Source organism: Rhinoderma darwinii, chromosome 10 (genome assembly GCF_050947455.1).
Source record: "Rhinoderma darwinii isolate aRhiDar2 chromosome 10, aRhiDar2.hap1, whole genome shotgun sequence".
Classification (NCBI taxonomy): domain Eukaryota; kingdom Metazoa; phylum Chordata; class Amphibia; order Anura; family Rhinodermatidae; genus Rhinoderma; species Rhinoderma darwinii.
Window position 1 is genome coordinate 68719571 of NC_134696.1, and position 20035 is coordinate 68739605.

At 45.2% G+C, this 20035-nt stretch overlaps 1 protein-coding gene across 1 annotated transcript in view; it reads right to left on the reverse strand.

The window, feature by feature from the left end:
* ARCN1 (archain 1 coat protein complex I subunit delta) overlaps nucleotides 1-20035 on the reverse strand; it is a 76127-nt gene that overhangs the window by 26066 nt on the left and 30026 nt on the right. Inside the window, exon 3 of the mRNA XM_075840047.1 lies at nucleotides 1015-1194. Within this exon, the coding sequence (XP_075696162.1) occupies nucleotides 1015-1194 (180 nt within the window). The remainder of the gene's footprint in view (nucleotides 1-1014; nucleotides 1195-20035) is intronic.

Below are 20035 nucleotides of genomic sequence, written 5' to 3' on the forward strand. Positions count from 1 at the left end.
CCTCCTGGGCAAATCGTCAAAATATGCTGCCCTATGTAAAGGGCAATATAGTTTGGGCACATATCAGCTATACTATTAGTGCAAACAGCGCAAAAAATAACAAAAAAATTGTGCCATTTGGCTACTATAACTTAAGAATACAGCAAACGCCTAGTCATAAGGGCAAACCTTCTGCCTAATCCTGCCCTCACCAGCGATTAACTGGTTACTGCATATCTGCATGCTGCCACACGGCAGCTCGTCAATCACTGGTGAGAGGGGCGGAGGACAGCGATTCCCCTCAAGAAAGCAATGGACTCATAACTAGTTGGACACAAGATTTTTCTTTATACCAGCTGGGCTAACAGAAAAGCAGACCAGTCCCCAGCACAGTATGAGGACTGATCCGCTTTAATGTAGCAATAAACGAAGGGCCATGACATCCGTTTTGGGTGGTCATGCCAATTACAGGCTTTTGCTGAGGCTGGCTGAAAGACTGTGGGGGATCTCATCATAAAATGGTGAAAAGGTAAAGAAAACTTCAGCTTTTGCCCAAGGTTCCATGTTCCATTCCTCAGTAAATTTGTATAGTTATGTAAGGTGTGATCGAGATAGACAGTGCTCTATATTCCTTTCTTGATAGTCTTATATTGGTAATTTTAAGAAAATACATAAAATAAAAAAAGGTATAAAACAAGCAATAGATACATGAATCTATCAAATAACCAAACAAGCACTATGTCCTATGCACAGGGCCGTGCCCGTAATCACGGCCCATGATTGCGGGCAGTCGGCCGCATTATCGGGCCGTGCTCCCAAAGAAAGTATGGGAGTACTGCCCAATGAAATGCAAAACAACAGACAGGTTCCATAATTTTCAGAACATTTCTACGGCACGGACACCCATCCATAGCGATACGGAAAGGTGTCCACGGCCAATAGAACGGAGTGGGTCCGTAATTACGCCCAATTTTTACGGTCATGTGCATGGGGCCTAATACCCAAAGAATTGTTTTGTCATGGTAACCCGCTCACCTCTCGGACAGCTCTGAAGACCTTCTCTTCGTGTGAGTCCATCTCAGTGAATGTTCTGATTTGGGCCAGGTTAACATTTTCTCTATATCCCAGAGCCACAATTTCATCAAATGCAAATATAAGATCGAAACAGTGGTCAGAGATCTCAGTTTCCTCCAGAGCTCGACAGTATTCAGGAATCTAAAAGGGAATAGAAAGGATAAAAAAAGGAATGCATCTCCAATCTTATCTGCAGTCGCATGCAGTGTACCGACAAGGAACTCACATGTAATTACAATCTTATCTGCAGTCGCATGCAGTGTACCTACAAGGAACTCACATGTAATTACAATCTTATCTGCAGTCGCATGCAGTGTACCGACAAGGAACTCACATGTAATTACAATCTTATCCGCAGTCGTATGCAGTGTACCGACAATGAACTCACATGTAATTACAATCTTATCCGCAGTCGCATGCAGTGTACCTACAAGGAACTCACATGTAATTACAATCTTATCTGCAGTCGCATGCAGTGTACCGACAAGGAACTCACATGTAATTACAATCTTATCTGCAGTCGCATGCAGTGTACCTACAAGGAACTCACATGTAATTACAATCTTATCTGCAGTCGCATGCAGTGTACCGACAAGGAACTCACATGTAATTACAATCTTATCTGCAGTCGCATGCAGTGTACCTACAAGGAACTCACATGTAATTACAATCTTATCTGCAGTCGCATGCAGTGTACCTACAAGGAACTCACATGTAATTACAAGCTTATCTGCAGTCGCATGCAGTGTACCTACAAGGAACTCACATGTAATTACAATCTTATCTGCAGTCGCATGCAGTGTACCTACAAGGAACTCACATGTAATTACAATCTTATCTGCAGGCAAAGAACACATTTTCCAGTGCCCCATAGACCATGAATGACTCAATACCAAGTCAGTTGCAAGTAAATATAACATTTCAAAAGGCGAGAGAGGCACTTTTGTTCTGTAGGTGCCAAAAACGCCACCGGAAAGTAGCGACACCAGCCATTGCTGATTGTTCCCTTATGAATAAAAGTGTTCCCATTTTTAGATTTAGAGCGGATCGGTCAGCTTAAAAGGGTATTCCAAGAATCGACAATTAACACCTATCCAGTCGAAGCAGAATAAAAATAAATAAATATTGTGCCATTTGGCTAAAAGAATACAGGAGAGAAGACTATTAGTTAGTCTGTATTCATGAGAGTAGCGCTCCCCCTGCCCCTTTCCTGCGGTGACTAACAGGCTACTGTGTAAGCATGTACACAGAGCAGCCGGTCAATGACAGGTAATGACTCCACACTTTCTCCAGTCTCAAGTCCACTGCTTCAGGATAACCTTTGCTTCCACCCTGTCTCAAGCAGCACAACCCAGCCCTCACCACCTCAAAAGAAAAAAATAAATATGTTTGAATCCACCCTTTCCTCAACTTCAAGTCAATAAAAACGCTAGTACATGCCCTTAGCATATCCCACCTAGACTACCGCAACATCTTTATTTGTGGTTCACCATCTGCTGGATTCACACATCGCATATTTGTTGCAGATTCTGATGCAGATTTTTGAGCCAAAGCGAGAAGTGGTTTTAAAAGGAATGGGAAATATAAAATAGAAAAACCTGATTCTTCCCCAGATGTTCTAAGAAAGTTTATATTGAAAATGAAAGAAGTGATTGAATGTTTTTTTTTTTTATGCACAAGGCCTAAAGTCTTCTTAAAACATCTCCGCTTCAAGCACAAAGTTATTTTTCTAAATGAATATACTGTAACAAAAAGCACAAAATAAAGTCTGCTACTAGAAGGTTGGGTGTCATTTCTCAAAACAGGCCTTGTTAACCATAGCAACCGGAGCTCAGCTTTAGGCCCCATGCACACGAACGTAAAAACGCCCGTAATTACGGGCCCATAGACTTCTATTGGCCACGGGTACCTCCCAGTTTGCTTACGGGAAGGTGCCCGTGCCGTTGAAAATTATAGAACATGTCCTATTTCAGGCCGTAATAACGGCACGGGCAGGCCCATAGAAGTCTATGGGGCTCCCGTAATTATGGGTGGCTACGTGTGTGCACCCGTAATTACGGGAGCGTTGCTAGGCGACGTCCGGGGATAGTCACTGTCCAGGGTGCTGAAAGAGTTAACTGATCGGCAGTAACTCTCAGCACCCTGGACAGTGACTTCCGATCACAATATAGATCAACCTGTAAAAAAAAATACTTAACCAGAACTCCCTGCTTGCTCCTCCAGTCCGGCCTCCCGGGATGATGTTTCAGCCCATGTGACCGCTGCAGCCAATCACAGGCTGCAGCGGTCACATGGACTGCCGCATCATCCAGGGAGGTCGGGCTGGATGTCGAAAGAGTGACGCGTCACCAAGACAACGGCCGGCTAAGTATGAATTTCTTTTACTTTTACTACGGAAAGGGTTGCCCATTCTCTTTATCCTGCACTGAGAGAGCGAGAAGGGGCTGCCAATTAGTGCAGTGTAATTTTGCAGCGAATACGTGCCGTAAATACGGGTGGAATACTGGTGACACTGGACCCATATTTACGGGCACAGGTTCATAAATACTGGTGCAATATGGGTCGAATACGTGTGACCAAGGACCCGTATTTACAGACAGGAAAAAATATGTTCGTGTGCATGGGGCCTTAATGAGGACCTGGTCACTGGGTAAAGATACGTTTAAGGCCTCATGCACACGACCGTAAAAACTCCCGTTATTACGGGTCGTAATTACGACCCGTAATAACGGGCTCATAGACTTCTATTGGCGACGGGTGCCTTCCCGTTTTCTCACGGGAAGGTGCCCGTGCCGTTGAAAAAGATAGAACATGTCCTATTTCAGGCCGTAATAACGGCACGGACAGTCCATAGAAGTCTATGGACCTCTCGTAATGACGGGTGGCTACATGTGTGCACCCGTCATTACGGCAGCGTTGCTAAGCGACGTCAGTAAATAGTCACTGTCCAGGGAGCTGAAAGAGTTAACTGATCGGCAGTAACTCTTTCAGCACCCTGGACAGTGACTACCGATCAGTATAAACCTGTAAAAAATAAAAATAAAAGACGTTCATACTTACCGAGAACTTCCTGCTTCCTCCAGTCCGGTCTCCCGCCCGTTGCCTTGGTGACGCGTCCCTCTCGACATCCGGCCCGACGTCCTGGATGACGTTTCAGGCCATGTAACCGCTGCAGCCAATCACAGGTCAATCACAGGCTGCAGCGGTCACATGGACTGCCGCGTCATCCAGGGATGTCGGGCTGGATGTGAAGAGAGGGACGCGTCACCAAGACAACGGCCGGGTAAGTATGAATTTCTTTAACTTTTATTACAGAAAAGGCTGTCCCTTCTCTCTATCCTGCACTGATAGAGAGAAGGGGCTGCCGATTAGTGCAGTGCTATTTTGCCGCCAAAAACGTGCCCGTAAATACGGGTGACACCGGACCCATATTTACGGGCACTGGTTCGTAAATACTGGTGCAAAACGGGTCGAATACGTGTGACACCGGACCCGTATTTACGCCAGTATTTACGGGTGGGAAAAAATACGGTCGTGTGCATGAGGCCTAACCACTTCCGGACTGAGCCCGTTTTGGCCTTGAGGATGAAGCAGATTTTTTTCAACTCTTACACGTCTTACGTTGTGGTAATAACTTTGGAATGCTTTTACCTATCCAAGCGATTCCAAGATTGCTTTCTCGTGACATATTGTACTTTAGGTTAGTGGAAAATTTGGGTCAATAAATTCAGTTTTTATTTGTGAAAAACACCAAAATGTAGAGAAAATTTGCAAAAATTTGCATTTTTCTAAATTTAAATGTATCTGCTTTTAAAACAGATAGTAATACCACACAATAGTTACTAGTTAACATTTCCCATATGTCTATTTTACATTGGCATAGTTTTTGAACGTCCTTATTTTTCTAGGATGTTACAAGGCTTAGAACTTTAGCAGCAATTTCTCACGTTTAAGAAAATGTCAAAAGGCAATTTTTTATCACCCCATTTTAAGACCTGCACGCCTCAAAGTATTCAAAACAGCATTAAGAAAGTTTCTTAACCCTTTAGGCGTTTCACAGGAATTAAAGCAAAGTAGAGGAGAAATTTACAAATTATTTTTTTTTGCCAACATTCATTTGTAATACATTTCTGTAAGGCTGGGTTCACACAGTTTTTTTTTGCAGGCAGAAAATCTGCCTCAAAATTCAGTTTGGAATTTTGAGGCAGATTTTGCTCTGCCTGCACGCCGATTTTCGGCGTGCAAAAAACGCAGCGAAATAGACTCTCCGCCATTGATGTCAATGGGAGGTCAGACTTAAACGGCCATAGATAGGGCATGAAGCTGTTTTTCCTGCGAGACGGTTTTTCCGCTCGCGGGAAAAAAACGCCTCCGCCTTCTATTGAAATAGGAGGCAGTCGCCCGTCTTTTGGCGGTTTCCGCGCCAAAAAACGGTGTGAATTGACCCTTAGACAGTAGGCTTTACCAGAGAAAAGCAACTCAAAACTACAGAATCTGGGAAATAAATATTTAGAAATATCCCACATGTAACCCTAGTGAGGTAATGGACTAAAACACAGGCCTCAGAAGCAAAAAGAGCACCTAGTGGATTTTGGGGCCTCACCATGTCGGGCCTCACCATGTCAGGTTTGAAGAGGTCTTCTGGTGACAAAACCGTGAAAACCCCCCAAATGCGACCAGATTTTGGAAACCACACCCCTCAAGGAATTTATCTAGGGGCTTTAGCTTCTGGACCCCAAAGGTTATTTACTAAATTAATTAGAATAAGTTTGTGAAAATGAAAATCTACTTTTTTTTTCTGAAAACACGTATACATTTTTAATTTTTAGGCCCCATACACACGACCGTGCCCATAATCACGGCGAGCGGTTGCGGGCACAGCCGTCTGCTGCCCGCATTTTCGGGCTGTGCTCCGATACAAAGTATGGGAGAATGGCCAATAAAACACGAAAAAAAAAAACAAACAGACATGCTTTATAACTCCAGGCATAGTTCTACGGCACGGACACCCATCCGAGCGATACAGAAAGGTGTCCGCGGCCAATAGAACTGAATGGGTCCGAAAAACGCCATTATGTGGTAATGAACTGCTTGGATCCACGGTAGGGCTCAGAAGGGAAAGCGTGCCATTTGGATTTTGTAGCGTACATTTTGCTGGAATGGTTTTCGATGCCATGTCGCATTTGCAACGCCCTGGAGTAGGGTTGGGCGATTAATCTTTGATTAACTCGCCCAGAAAGCCCTCCGAAGATTCTGTTTTTTAACAATAGAATAGAATAGATTTTTTTAGTGGTGCCCCGCTGCAGGAGGAAGCTCCGCCCCGCCACTGCCTAGACTGCCCTGTCTGACAAGCTGATCCCCGTTCGGTCTCTGCTTCCCCACGGAACTGCTGTTCTGTAGTGAAAAAAAATTATACAGTACGGAACAGCAGTTCCGTGGGGAAGCAGAAACTCCTAGTATAGTAGTATAGTGCCACACCACACTGTAGATACTAACCCCCCTTGCAGATCGCACCACCCCCCCCCCTTGGAGATTGCGCCACCCCCCATGCAGATAACGCCACTGTAGCTCCCACTAGGAGCTGAATCCCCAGTCAGAGCATCGGCAACCTCTGGCAGGGGATTCAGCCCCTAGTGGCAGTTACAGTCGCCGCCATCTATAAGGGGGCGGGGGGGTGGGAGTGCGATCTACATGTGGCGCTGCGATCTACAAGGGAGGTGGTGCTGCGATCTACGTGGACATTGCGGCACTATCTACATGGGCACTGTGGTGTTTTCAGGGGGAATGGGACAAAAAAAACTGTGACAAAGGATATCCATTTGGAGACACTGATAGAAAATGGACATGAAAAACTGACAATCAGTTTTAATTGCCATTTTTTTTCACGGTTGTGTGACTGTAGCCGAAATTACTATGATGCCAGTAGTCCCGATCACATGTACTGTGTTTGGGCCGGGAAATCGGGCTGATACACGGACCGTTTTTTCACGGTCCAATTCTGGTCGTGTGAATCGGGCCTTAATGTAATTTATTTAACACTCAATCGTGGGGCCGGTACTGCACAGGGTCCTGTTCACACTTCATACTAGGGTTGTCACGATACCAGAATTTGGACTTCGATACCGATACTTTGTGTAATATTGCAATTTTGATACCAAAACGATAATTTTGCAAACAATTATGAAAAAAAAAAAAAAAGTTCTTCCATTTTCTGATGTGAGGTGTGATGATGAATTTAACCTCCATGTGCCTCACATTAATAGTAATTAACCCCATCATGTTTCTCAGTCATAATGGGTTAATGTGTAAGGTACATGATGGGGTTAATTACTATGTGAGGCACATGGCGGTTAAATTCATCACACCTCGTGCCCCACAATAAGTGATAGAAAGCAGTTTTTAATTTATTTTTTTACAGCGTACACATCATAAATGATGCAAAAAAATTGTTGTGCAGGTTATTACGGCCGCGCTAATACAGAATATGTATATGTTTTATGTATTGAGACTTATTTTAATGTTTATTGCAAAAAAGGTGTATTGTATTTTTTTAATTTAAAGAGGCTCTGTCACCAGATTCTCAAATCTCTATCTCCTATTGCATGTGATCGGCGCTGCAATGTAGATAACAGTAACGTGTTTTTTTTTTATTTTTAAAACGTTCATTTTTGGCCAAGTTATGAGCAATTTTATATATATGCAAATGAGGTTTGAAATGGACAACTGGGTGTTTTTTTTTTTGTTATGTCCAACTGGGCGTGTATTGTTTTTAACAGGGCGTGTTTACGTGTATGACGCTGACCAATCAGTGACCAGTCAGCATCATACACTCATCTCCATTGATTTACACAGCAGCGATGTGCAGCCACATAAACAGAGATTAACGTTAATCAAGTGTCCTGATAATGAATACACATGATCATCCAGCCTGGACGTCATGTGTATTCATAATCCTGACACTTCTGAATCTTTTCTGTGAGACCCCGGCAAGGGAAGCGAAATCTCGCGAGATTACGGAGGTAAACGAGATTTCGTTTCACTTGCTAGAAATCTCAAAAGAAAAGAGTCAGAAGTGTCAGGATTCTGAATACACATGACGTCCAGGCTGGATTTCATGTGTATTCATTATCAGGACACTTGATTAACGTTAATCTCTGTGTATGCAGATCAAAAAAACACCTGTGGGAGCAAAATGCTCACTACACCCCTTAAAATGCCTCAAGGGGTGGAGATTCCAAAATGCGGTACTAGTTTGTTTTACTATTTGACCTCGGAGTCCTGCAATTGTGGGCCAATGCTCTGAAAATAGACCTCAAAACGCGCATCGTGCTCTTCACTAGTGAGCTCTGTCATATGTCCAGGCAAATTTTAAATGCCTTGAGGGGTGTAGTTTCCAAAATGGGGTCACTTCTTTGGGGCTTCCACTGTACTCTGGTTGCAAATGCGACATGGCGCCCAAAAACCAATCCAGCAAAATCTGCATGCCAAATAGTGCTCCTGCCTTTCTGAGCCGGTCCTTTTTTTTATATAGGCAAGGCTATTAGACCTATGATTATTAGATTTAGGGACCACTGCAGATCATTCATTACAGGACATGGTTACCCACTGTCACGAAGCGGGTTAGTGGACCCACTAGGCCGTACCGCCGCAACAGGGAGGCAGCTGGCCAAACAACAGGACACCCCAGAAATACAATGTCCCACACAAGAGTACCTGTATAGTCCAGACGGTGGCCGCAGCTCTGGCACAGATGGAGATGGTTGCAGCAGACAGCGCCAAACGTGGCAGATGACACAGGAGCCGCAAGTTGCGCCAGGCGTGGCCGATTCCTCCGGACGTGGCAGATGACACAGGACGTGGCACGACTTGATACTAAGGCACAGCACGGGAAACCGGAACGTGGAACAAGGCACGGGTAACAACAGGAACGGGAAACACTAATTTACAAGACAGACTGGGAAAACTAACAACGCTCAGGCAAGGATTAGAAGGCCAGGGGCCTTCTTATAGACGATGAAATCGTGGCAGTTGATGATGACTTCCTCCTATTTGCGTGCGCTGGCCCTTTAAGGTCGGGCACGAGCACCCTGCGGGACACAGCCGAACGGCGCGGGAGTGCTGGCGTCTCCTAGGAAGGAGATGGGGACTAGCGCTCACAGATCCATGGCTGCGGGCGTCGGGAGGGGAGTAAACCCGACGGCCCGCTGCCATGGACGCTACAGTATCCCCCCTCTTACGCCCCCTCTTCTTGGGGCCAGAGTGAGAGAGGAACTTTTTAATAAGAGCAGGAGCGCTGAGGTTCTCTTCTGGCACCGAGGACCTCTCCTCAGGACCAAACCCTCTCCCGTCCACCAAATAGAAAGTCCTTCCTCCTACCCTTTTGCCGTCCAGGATCTCCTTTACCTCGAATACATCAGGACGACGGCTGGGAGCAACTGTGGAACTAGAAGTCTTGCTCTAGCGGTTCAGGACCCCTGGTTTCAGGAGGGACACATTGAAGGAGTTAGGGATTCATAAAAGTAGGAGGCAGCCGCAGCTTATAGGAGATAGGGTTGACTTTTTGCAGGATCTCGAAAGGACCAAGGAACCTGGGAGCAAACTTGTATGAAGGCACCCTCGAGCGAATGTTTCGAGAGGACAGCCAGACTTTAGTGCCGGAAGATACGGAGGCGGCTCTTCTCCTAGTATCTGTCTTTCACTTCATGCGATCTACCGCCAGCAAAATAGAGGACCGGGTCTGTTGCCAGATTTGCAGGAAGTCCCCATATGCAGAGTCAGCAGCGGGTACCTGAGATGAAGTCGACACAGGAAGAGGGACTCTGGGATGTTGACTGTACACGATGTGAAACGGAGTGGAATTGGTGGACTCACTTGTATGGTTGTTGTATGAAAACTCGGCCCATGGAAGAAGCTGTAACCAGTTATCGTGCTGTGAAGAGATGAAGTGGCGGAGATAATTTGATAATTTTCCATGATCTGGTTGATCCTTTCAACTTGGACTGGGGGTGATAGGCTGAGGAAAAGTCCAAACTCACATCCAGGAGTTTACAGAGGGCTCTCCAGAACTTAGAGGTAAACGGAACACCCCGATCTGACACGATGTGTAGAGGCAAGCCATGCAAGCGAAAGATGAGTAGAATGAAGAGACTCGCCAGACGAGTAGCAGAAGGTAGGCCGGTCAGCGGGATAAAATGACATCGGCCCTCACATTCTTGTCTGCGGGACGGTAGTGGAGCACAAACTGAAAACGGGTGAAGAACAGCGACCACCTGGCTTGACGGGGATTCAGTCGTTGTGCAGACTGAAGGTAAGTAAGGTTCTTGTGGTCGGTGAAGATCAGGATGGGGTGAGCAGCGCCCTCCAGAAGATGTCTCCACTCCTCCAGAGCAAATTTGATGGCCAGCAGCTCCCGATCTCCAATGGAGTAATTGCGCTCAGCAGAAGAAAACAGTCTTGAGTAGTAGCCACATACTACTGCCTTTCCTTTAGAGCTCCTCTGGAACAGAAGTGCACCTGCACCAACAGAAAAGCGTCCACTTCCAGTGAGAACTGCCGAGATACGTCAGGATGATGGAGGATCGAGGCTGAAGTGAAGGCTTATAAATGCGGACTCTGCCTCTGGAGTCCACACTTTGGCGTTCACACCCTTCTTGGTAAGGGTCGAGATGGGAGCCGTCGAGAAGAGAAGTTAGGAATAAACTGCCGGTAGAAATTGGCGAATCCCAGGAACCGCTGTATGGACCTTAAGCCTTGAGGACGTGGCCACTCCAGGACAGCCTTCACTTTCTCAGGATCCATCTTGAGGCCTTGATCCGAGATGATGTAGCCCAGGAAGGGCAGAGAATTCCTCTCAAAGACGCACTTCTCCAACTTGGCATATAAATGATTCTCCCTCAATCGTAGTAGAACCTGACGGACACGCCTCCGATGAGTCGTCAGATCTGGGGAGAAAATCAAAATATCATCGAAATAAACAACAACACAGACATAGAGTAGATCCCGGAAGATATCGTTAACGAACTCCTGAAACAAACACTGCGGGAGCGTTACACAGTCCGAAGGGCATCACTAGGTATTCGTAGTGCCCGTACCAGGTGTTAAATGCAGTCTTCCATTCATCACCCCGGCGAATCCGGATGAGATTGTAAGCCCCCCGCAGGTCTAGCTTAGAAAAAAAATTGGCTCCTTGTATGCGATCAAACAGCTCAGAATTGAGTGGCGACGGGTATTTGTTCTTGACTGTGATCAGGCACCGGTAGTCAGTCAATGCAGGGACGAAGGGATCCATCCTTTTTAACGAAGAAGGATCCAGCCCCTGCCGGGGAGGAAGACTTTCGTATAAAACAGCTCTCCAGATTCTCCTTGATATAGGCCGACATGGATAGAGACTCAGGCTAGGAGAGAGGATATACCCGTCCACGGGGGAGAGAGGCATTAGGAATCAGTTCAATGGGGCATTCATAGGTCCGATGTGGAGGCAGCGTCTCAGCCTCCCTTTTGCTGAAAACATCTGCATACTGAGCAAAATGGGGAGGCAGTCCCGCCAATGACTGAGGCAGAGAAGGCTTGACAGGATGGATCTGCAACAGACAACGACCATGGCACTTGGAGCCCCATTGGAGAACCTCTCCAGAATTCCAGTCCAGGACTGGGGCATGTAGTCGAAGCCAAGGCAGGCCCAGCAGAACCGGATGGCCTTGGGCAAAACAAGGAAAGAAATTAATTCAGAATGCAGGACTCCAACCTGGAGCTTCAACGGCTTGGTTTTAGAAATGATGGGATCAGGCAGAGGCAGTCCATTAACTGAGGCAACAGCCAAAGACGTTTCTAGGGGAACTGTGGGCAACTGAAGATGATCCACGAGCTCTTTCTGGATGAAGTTAGCAGCAGAGCCAAAGTCAAGATAGGCAGAAACTTGATGCGTCCTCTCACCGGATACCAGGGTCACAGGAATAGTCAATTTGGAACCGAATGCTCTGTTAGATTCCGTTCCACCTAGGGTTGTGTCTCCAACCAATCCTAGGCAATGGGGTCTCTCCGGCCCCTGGGGACACAGGACGCACAACATGGCCTCCACGGCCGCAATACAGACAAAGTCTAGAAGTGCGTCTGCGTTGTTTCTCCTGGGTAGACAATTTGACAATTACCCTGCATCGGATCCTCTGGTGGGACGACTGAGGGGGATTGCAGGACAGCAGAATCCAGCCTAGGAAGTTCTCTCTCCCGGAGAACCTCTTGGCAACGTTCCCGGATCCTCATGTCAACCCGGGAGGCAAGTAGGATAAGATCGTCCAGGGTAGATGGCAGATCGCGAGCAGCCAGCTCGTCCTTGATCCCTGAAGACAGTCCCTGCCAGAATGTAGACACCAAAACCTTGTTGTTCCAGGTCAATTCAGCAGCAGGATACGGAACTGGATGGCATACTCGCCCACGGAGAGGTCTCCCTGGTGTAGGGTTAGCAAGGATGCAGCAGCCGAAGAAACTCACCCAGGTTCCTCAAAGATCGAGCGGAAGGTCTGTAAGAAGCACTGCAAGCTACGGGTCTCTGGTCCCTGATGTTCCCACAGAGGATTAGCCCATGCCAGGGTTTTGCCAGTAAGGAGAGAGATGATGAAGGCAATCCTGACGTCATCCGAACAGAAGGACCTGGCATGTAGTCTGAAATGGATCAGGCACTGATTCAAAAATCCCCTGCAGGACCTCGGATCTCCGTCATCGCGTGGAGGTAGCGGCAAGAAACACAGGGGGTTGGTAACGATACAGACAGGAAGTGTAGCAGGAGGAACCGCTGGAAAGGGTGCGGTGACGACTGTGGTTGGAGCAAGCAACCGATGGGCTATGGCGTTCACCGACAGGAGGAGCTGGTCTTGTCGTGACTGGAGATCCTCAATCTCGGCCAGCATGGCTTGTGTCGTCAAAGTCTCAGGTTGACCAGCGGGGTCCATGGCCTGAGCGTACTGTCATGAAGCGGGTTAGTGGACCCACTAGGCCGTACCGCCATAGCGGGGAGGCAGCTGGCCAAACAATAGGAACCCCAGAAATACAATGTCCCACACAAGGGTACCTGTATTAGTCCAGATGGTGGCCGCAGCTCTGGCACAGATGGAGCTGTTTGCAGCAGACAGCGCCAAATGTGGCGGATGACACAGGAGCCGCAAGTTGCGCCAGACGTGGCGGATTCCTCCGGACGTGGCAGACGACACAGGACGTGGCACGACTTGATACTAAGGCACAGCACGGGAAACAGGAACGGGTAACAAGGCACGGGTAACAACAGGAACGGGAAACACTAAGGGACCATTTGCAAGAGACTGGGAAAACTAACAACGTTCAGGCAAGGATTAGAAGGCCAGGGGCCTTCTTATGGACCAGGAAATCGTGGCAGTTGATGACTTCCTCCTATTTGCGCGCGCTGGCCCTTTAAGGCCAGGCACAGGCGTGCACCCTACGGGACTCAGCCGAACGGAGCGTAAGTGAGCGCTGGCGTCTCTCCTAGGAAGGAGATGGGGACCAGCGCTCACAGATCCACGGCTGCGGGCATCGGGAGGTGAGTAAACCCGACGGCCCGCGGCCACTACACCCACGTTTGATCCAACATATGAAAGAATGTCATACTTGTATGACGTTTGCAGGAATAATGCGAGTTAAGCATGAGACATTGTTGAGATTAGAAACTATATATACGCATTGCAGTTTGATGCTTTGGGCCCTATGGGGTTAAACGATCGTAACGATTGGAATGCTATGCTAACATGAGTTACTTGCATTATGAATACTATTAACCATCTTGATTCAATATAAAAGGTTTCTGCTTTTTGGAACCATATTGCTACTTCTGTGTTTATGTGGTGTTAGGTTTTAATTATCACATGTGAAACTCCCGTGATCGCTACAAAAACACATGTGATATACATTATGGGAAAAAAAGAGAAGACCCAGGTGTCTGGTGGGCTGAAGTACATACAAAAAACACATCAATATCGCCGAAAGCAAAAAGATTAGCCCTGGTTTCCCTGACACCTATGAATGCTTACTAGTATAACTGCGTACAGCTTTATTAGAGTAACTATAAGCATACAAATGAAAATTAACACCGCAATGTGAACTGAAAAGTCTCCATATAGTGATACTATTAATATTCAATAGTCAATGCCGTCTGAGTGCAGTAAAACCACTCTATTAGATGGCCACACTGCCTATGTGAGACGCTTGAGATTTGCGGCTGCAGTACGCTTGGAGTAGGGACTTAAATTTGTCAGAACACATTGAATTTAAAATTGAAAAAGCCCGCCACCCCCGACATGTTTCACAACCGCAGTGGTGTCCTCAGGGGAAAATTGGGCTAATGGCGGCAGAGTCTCCTATTTATGACGTCATCGGGACTAATGCTGCCAATAGTAATGATCCTCATAAAAACATCGAACGGAAAAGATATGCTCCAATCACATACCACCATCATCCAACGAATAAGGGACTCGCTATGGGTCATGTAGTGAAGATGGACAGCAAAATGCTCCAATAACAGTGTTACCCGCCAACCAATCAGAAACGGTCCTTGCGCATGCGCACATAAAAGAAACAACGCCAAATGAACAAGTATAAAAAACGATTCACTGCGCATGTCCGTGAACTTAGAATCGAGAATACGATAGTCTTAGGAGTGTAACAGAGATATCCATCATGGGAGCACCAAAATGAAACGGGCAAAGAGAAAATCACTGTAAATATCGAAGGATTTACATGACTAGGGACATATTATAAATATCCGGCACATGATGGAATATAAGGATGTTAGGACTCAGATCGATAGTAAGACCATCAGGAGGAATATAGTATATAGACAAAGATCATGTTGTTCAAATAAGTGAGTGGAATACTAATATCCGCAATAGATTATATTCTATAAATAGGGAAAGACTCCCCATAGAAGTATTAAGATATTATAGAGGATCAAAAAATCATCTTAAAATAGTTGAAACGCCGGCAATAGAGATACATTTCAGGACGAGATGCCAACAATATTTTTATGTGAACACAATCATATTAAAAATATCTGTGATATTAGATCAGTATTGAGAAGACTAAATTAATTTAAAAAGTACAAAAGTTATCTGCAGGGCTCATAGGAGATTCAAATTAGAAGGCTAAGATAACATTATTTTCACAAGAAGGCCACAAAAGTAAAAGCCCTCCTTAACCCCTTAAGGACGCAGCCTAGTTTGGGCCTTAAGGCTCAGAGCCCATTTTTCAAATCTGACATATTTCACTTTATGTGGTAATAACGTCGGAATGCTTAAACCTATCCAAGCGATTCTGAGACCGTTTTCTCGTGACACTTTGGGCTTCATGTTCGTGGTAAAATTTGGTCGATATATTCAGTCTTTATTTGTGAAAAATTGCAAAACTTAGAGAAAATTTACAAAAAAATAGCATTTTTCAGAATTTAAATGCATCTGCTTGAAAAACAGACGGTTATACCACCCAAAATAGTTACGAGTTCACATTTCCCATATGTCTACTTTAGATTGGCATCGTTTTTTGAACATTATTTTATTTTTCTTGGACGTTACAAGGCTTAGAACATAAACAGCAATTTCTCATATTCTTAAGAAAATTTCAAAAGCCTTTTTTTGAAGGTACCAGTTCTGAAGTGGATTTGAGGGGCCTATGTATTAGAAACCCCCATAAAACACCCCATTTTAAAAACTAGACCCCTCAAAGTATTCAAAACAGCATATAGAAAGTTTTTTAACCCTTCAGGCATTTCACAGGAATTAAAGCAAAGTGGAAATAAAATTTGCAAATTTCATTTTTTCTGCTGAATTTCAATTTTATTCAATTTTTTTCCTGTAACACAGAAGGTTTTACCAGAGAAATACTACTAAATATGTATTGTCCAGATTCTGCAGTTTTTAGAAATGTCCCACATGTGTCCCTAGTGCGCTCGTGGACTAAAACACAAGCCCTAGAAGCAAAGAAGCACCTAATGCATTTTGAGGCCTCTTTTTTATTAGAATATATTTTAGGCAGCATGCCAGGTTTGAAGGTGTTGAGGTATCAAAACAATGGAAACCCACCAGAAGTGACCCTATTTTGGAAATTACACCCCTCAAGGAATTCATTTATGGTTTTTGTTATCATTTTGACCGCACAGTTTTTTCACAGCACCTATTTGAATTGGGCTGTGAAATGAAAAAAATTATATTTTTTCCAATAAGATGTCATTTTTGATCAAAATGTCTTATTTTCACAGGGAACAACATACCCCATTTTGTTGCCCATTTTTTCCTTAGTGCGGCAATACCCCATTTGTGGTGATAAACTGCCGTTTGGGCCCATGGGAGGGCTCAGAAGGAAAGGAGCGCTATGTGTTTGTTGGAGTCCAGATTTTGCTGGATTGGTTTTCGGGTGCCATGTCGCATTTGCAGAGCCCCAGAGGTATCAAAGCAATGGAAACCCACCAGAAGTGACCCCATTTTGGAAACTACACCCCTCAAGGAATTCATTTATGGTTTTTGTTATCATTTTGACCACACAGTTTTTTCACAGCACCTATTTGAATTGGGCTGTGAAATGAAAAAAATTATATTTTTTCCAATAAGATGTCATTTTTGATCAAAATGTCTTATTTTCACAGGGAACAACATACCCCATTTTGTTGCCCAATTTGTCCTTAGTGCGGCAATACCCCATTTGTGGTGATAAACTGCCGTTTGGGTCCATGGGAGGGCTCAGAAGGAAAGGACCACCATTTGGCCTACTGGAGCTTTTCTGGTGCTAAGTCATGTATGCAGAAGCCCCTGAGGTACCAGTACAGTTGAAACCCCCGAGAAGTGACCCCATTTTAAAAACTACACCCCTTAAGACATTCATCTAGAGGTGTAGTGAGCATTTTGACCCCACAGGTACTGTGTAAAAGATAATGCGCAGCAGATGGTGCAGTGTGAGATTTTCAATTTTATATATATATATGCCATTTCAGTGTCCAATATATTGTGCCCAGCATGTGCCACCGGAGATATACACCCCTTAAATTGTAATGTGGGTTCTCCTGGGTACGGCAATACCCTACATGTGGCTGTTATCAGCTGCCTGGGCATACGGCAGGGCTCAGAAGGGAAAGATGAGGGGGGTAAGCTGTGCGGAGTGCATCAGGGTAAATTAAAAATCAAGGGATGTATGATACATTTTAAAACAATCTTTTATACAGAGCCCTGGTTTTTCGGGACACGTGTCACATTGGTATAATGTGTCCTCCCTTATCCCCCTCTTATAGCAGACTCTGCACCTCTTTTGACTCTTTCCCTTTCCACCGGTTTGGGGAACTTCTCCTGGAAAGTGTTGCCCTGGTACGATGCGTGTGGCCTCGCTTCCAGAAGTACTGGGTGCCCCCCCTTCCTGGTCCCTAAAGATTAGATCTTGAAATTCCAGGAAAGTTCCCCTCTGGCCTGCACATCGACGTAGCACGTACGCATTGTACAAAGCCATCTGTATGATGTGCCCGGCCAGCTTCTTATACCACACCGCATGGCGCTGTAGGGCTTCAGGACTTGATTTGACAAGTCCATCCCTCCCATGTACCTATTGTAGTCCAGGATGCAGTCTGGTTTGGGGGTGGCCTTTCCTTCATATATCCTAAAGCTGTAGGTATACCATGATGCACTCTCGCACAGCTTATACATCTTCACGCCATACCTTGCCCTCTTACCCGGCAGGTACTTGCGGAATTGAACCCTCCCTTTAAAATGTACATGGGACTCATCAATAGAAATACACTTCTCGGGGGTGAATGCTTGGGAAAACCGGGCACTGAAACGGTCTAATAGGGGTCTCCGTTTATACAAACGGTCAAAACTGGGGTAATCTCGGGGTGGGCACGGCTCATTATCAGTATAATATGAGAAGCGAAGTATTGCCTCATTTATTTATTTTTTTAGGTTCCAGTTCAGTTCTGAAGTTGCTTTGAGGGGCCCCTATATTAGAAACCCCTATCAAACACCCCATTTTAGAAACTAGACCCCTCAAAGTATTCACAACAGCATTTAGAAAGTTTATGAACTCTTTAGGTGTTTCACAGAAATTTAGAGCAAAGTAGAGGTGAAATTTACTTTTTTTTTTTGTCAGAAAATCCTTTTTATACCATTTTTTTTATAACACAAAAGGATTTATCAGAGAAACGCAACTCAATACGTATTGCCCAGATTCTGCAGTTTAGAGAAATATCCCACATGTGGCCCTCGGGCGGTAATGGACTGAAGCACCGGCCTCCGAAGCAAAGGAGCACCTAGCGGATTATGAGGCCTCTTTTTTATTAGGCACCATGTCCGGTTTGAAGAGGTCTTGTGGTGCCAAAACATTGGAAACCCCCCAAAAGTGACCGCAATTTGGAAACTAGACCCCTTGAGGAATCCATTGTAGTTTTCTTGGGGTGCATGCGGCTTTTTGATCAGTTTTTATTCTATTTTTAGGTGGCGTGGTGACTAAAAAACAGCAATTCTACTATTGTTTTTTTATTCTTTTTTTTTTACTGCGTGCACTATATATGATATATTCACTTTATTCTGCGGGGCGATACGATCACGTCGATACCAGATGTTTATAGTTTTTTTTAATGTCTTATGGCGTTTGCACAATAAAATACGTTTTGTAAACAATCATTCACTTTTTGTGTTACCTTATTCTAAGAGCCAGAACTTTTTTATTTTTCAATCAATAAAGCCGTGCGAGGACTTATTTTTTGCGTAACAAACTGTAATTTCGATCAGGACCATATTTCGGTACATGCAACTTTTTGATCTCTTTTTATTCCATTTTTTGGGAGGTGAAGTGACCAAACAATTGTGATTCGGTTTATTATTATTTTTTTTTACGGCGTTCACCGTGCGGGATAAATAACAAAATAATTTTGTAGTTCAGGCCATTACGGACGCGGCGATACCAATTATGTATAGTTTATTTGTTTGTTTATATATTTTTATTAATAATAAATGAGTGATAAGGGAAAAAGGGGGGACTTTTACTTTTATTACTTTTAAAACTTTTATTTTCTTATTTTTACACATCTTTTTTTAACTTTTTTTTTACTTTATTACTTTGTCCCACTAGGGGACTTGAGGGCAGGAGGCCCTGATCGCTATTCTAATACACTGCACTACATGCGTAGTGCAGTGTATTAGAACTGTCAGCTACTCACTGACAGCAAGCATAGTGGGTCCTGACATTGTCAGGACCCACTAGGCTTCCGTCTATGGCATAGCCGGATGCCATTGTTTGATGTCCGGTTGCCATAGTCACCATCGCCGGCCGCTATCGTGTAGCAGGCCGGCGATGGCGGATTAACCCCTAAGAAGCCGCGATCGCTATTGAACGCGGCTTCTGAGGGGTTAATCGGCGGGGGAGCTCCGCGATCGGTCCCGGCACATTGAGCAGTGATAGTCTGCTGTCGGAAACAGCAGCTATCACAGCTCATGAACGCGCCCCGCGCGAACGGCGCCATGTTTACTCCATGACCTACTATTAGGTCACTGAGCGCGAAGGCTACAGTTAGCATGACCTAATAGTAGGTCATGGAGCGTTAAGGGGTTAAAGGGGTTGTACGAGATTTTTTTGTTTTTTAAAATTAAAACCACATTGCACATATTTACAATTGTATAATATACTTACCCGTGCAATCTTGCTTCTGTTCTCTGCTCTGGCTTCTTTTTTCCTTCTGATCACATGAGCTCTGACGTCACCTTTTCAGCCTCCTCCACTGTCGTGTCGTATCCCGATCACATGGTCTCGAACCAGAGACCTCGGATGGTATACGACACGTCACTTGTCACGTGGTGTAGATCGGCTTGTTCTGCTTCACAGCCCGTAACGCGCAGTCACTGCTGTTCTCGCGGTCCCGACTGTTCGAGATAACAGCAGCGGCCGCGCATGCGCGTTACAACAAGTGACGTGTTGTATACCCGGCAAAGAATTCAAGATCAACAAAGCA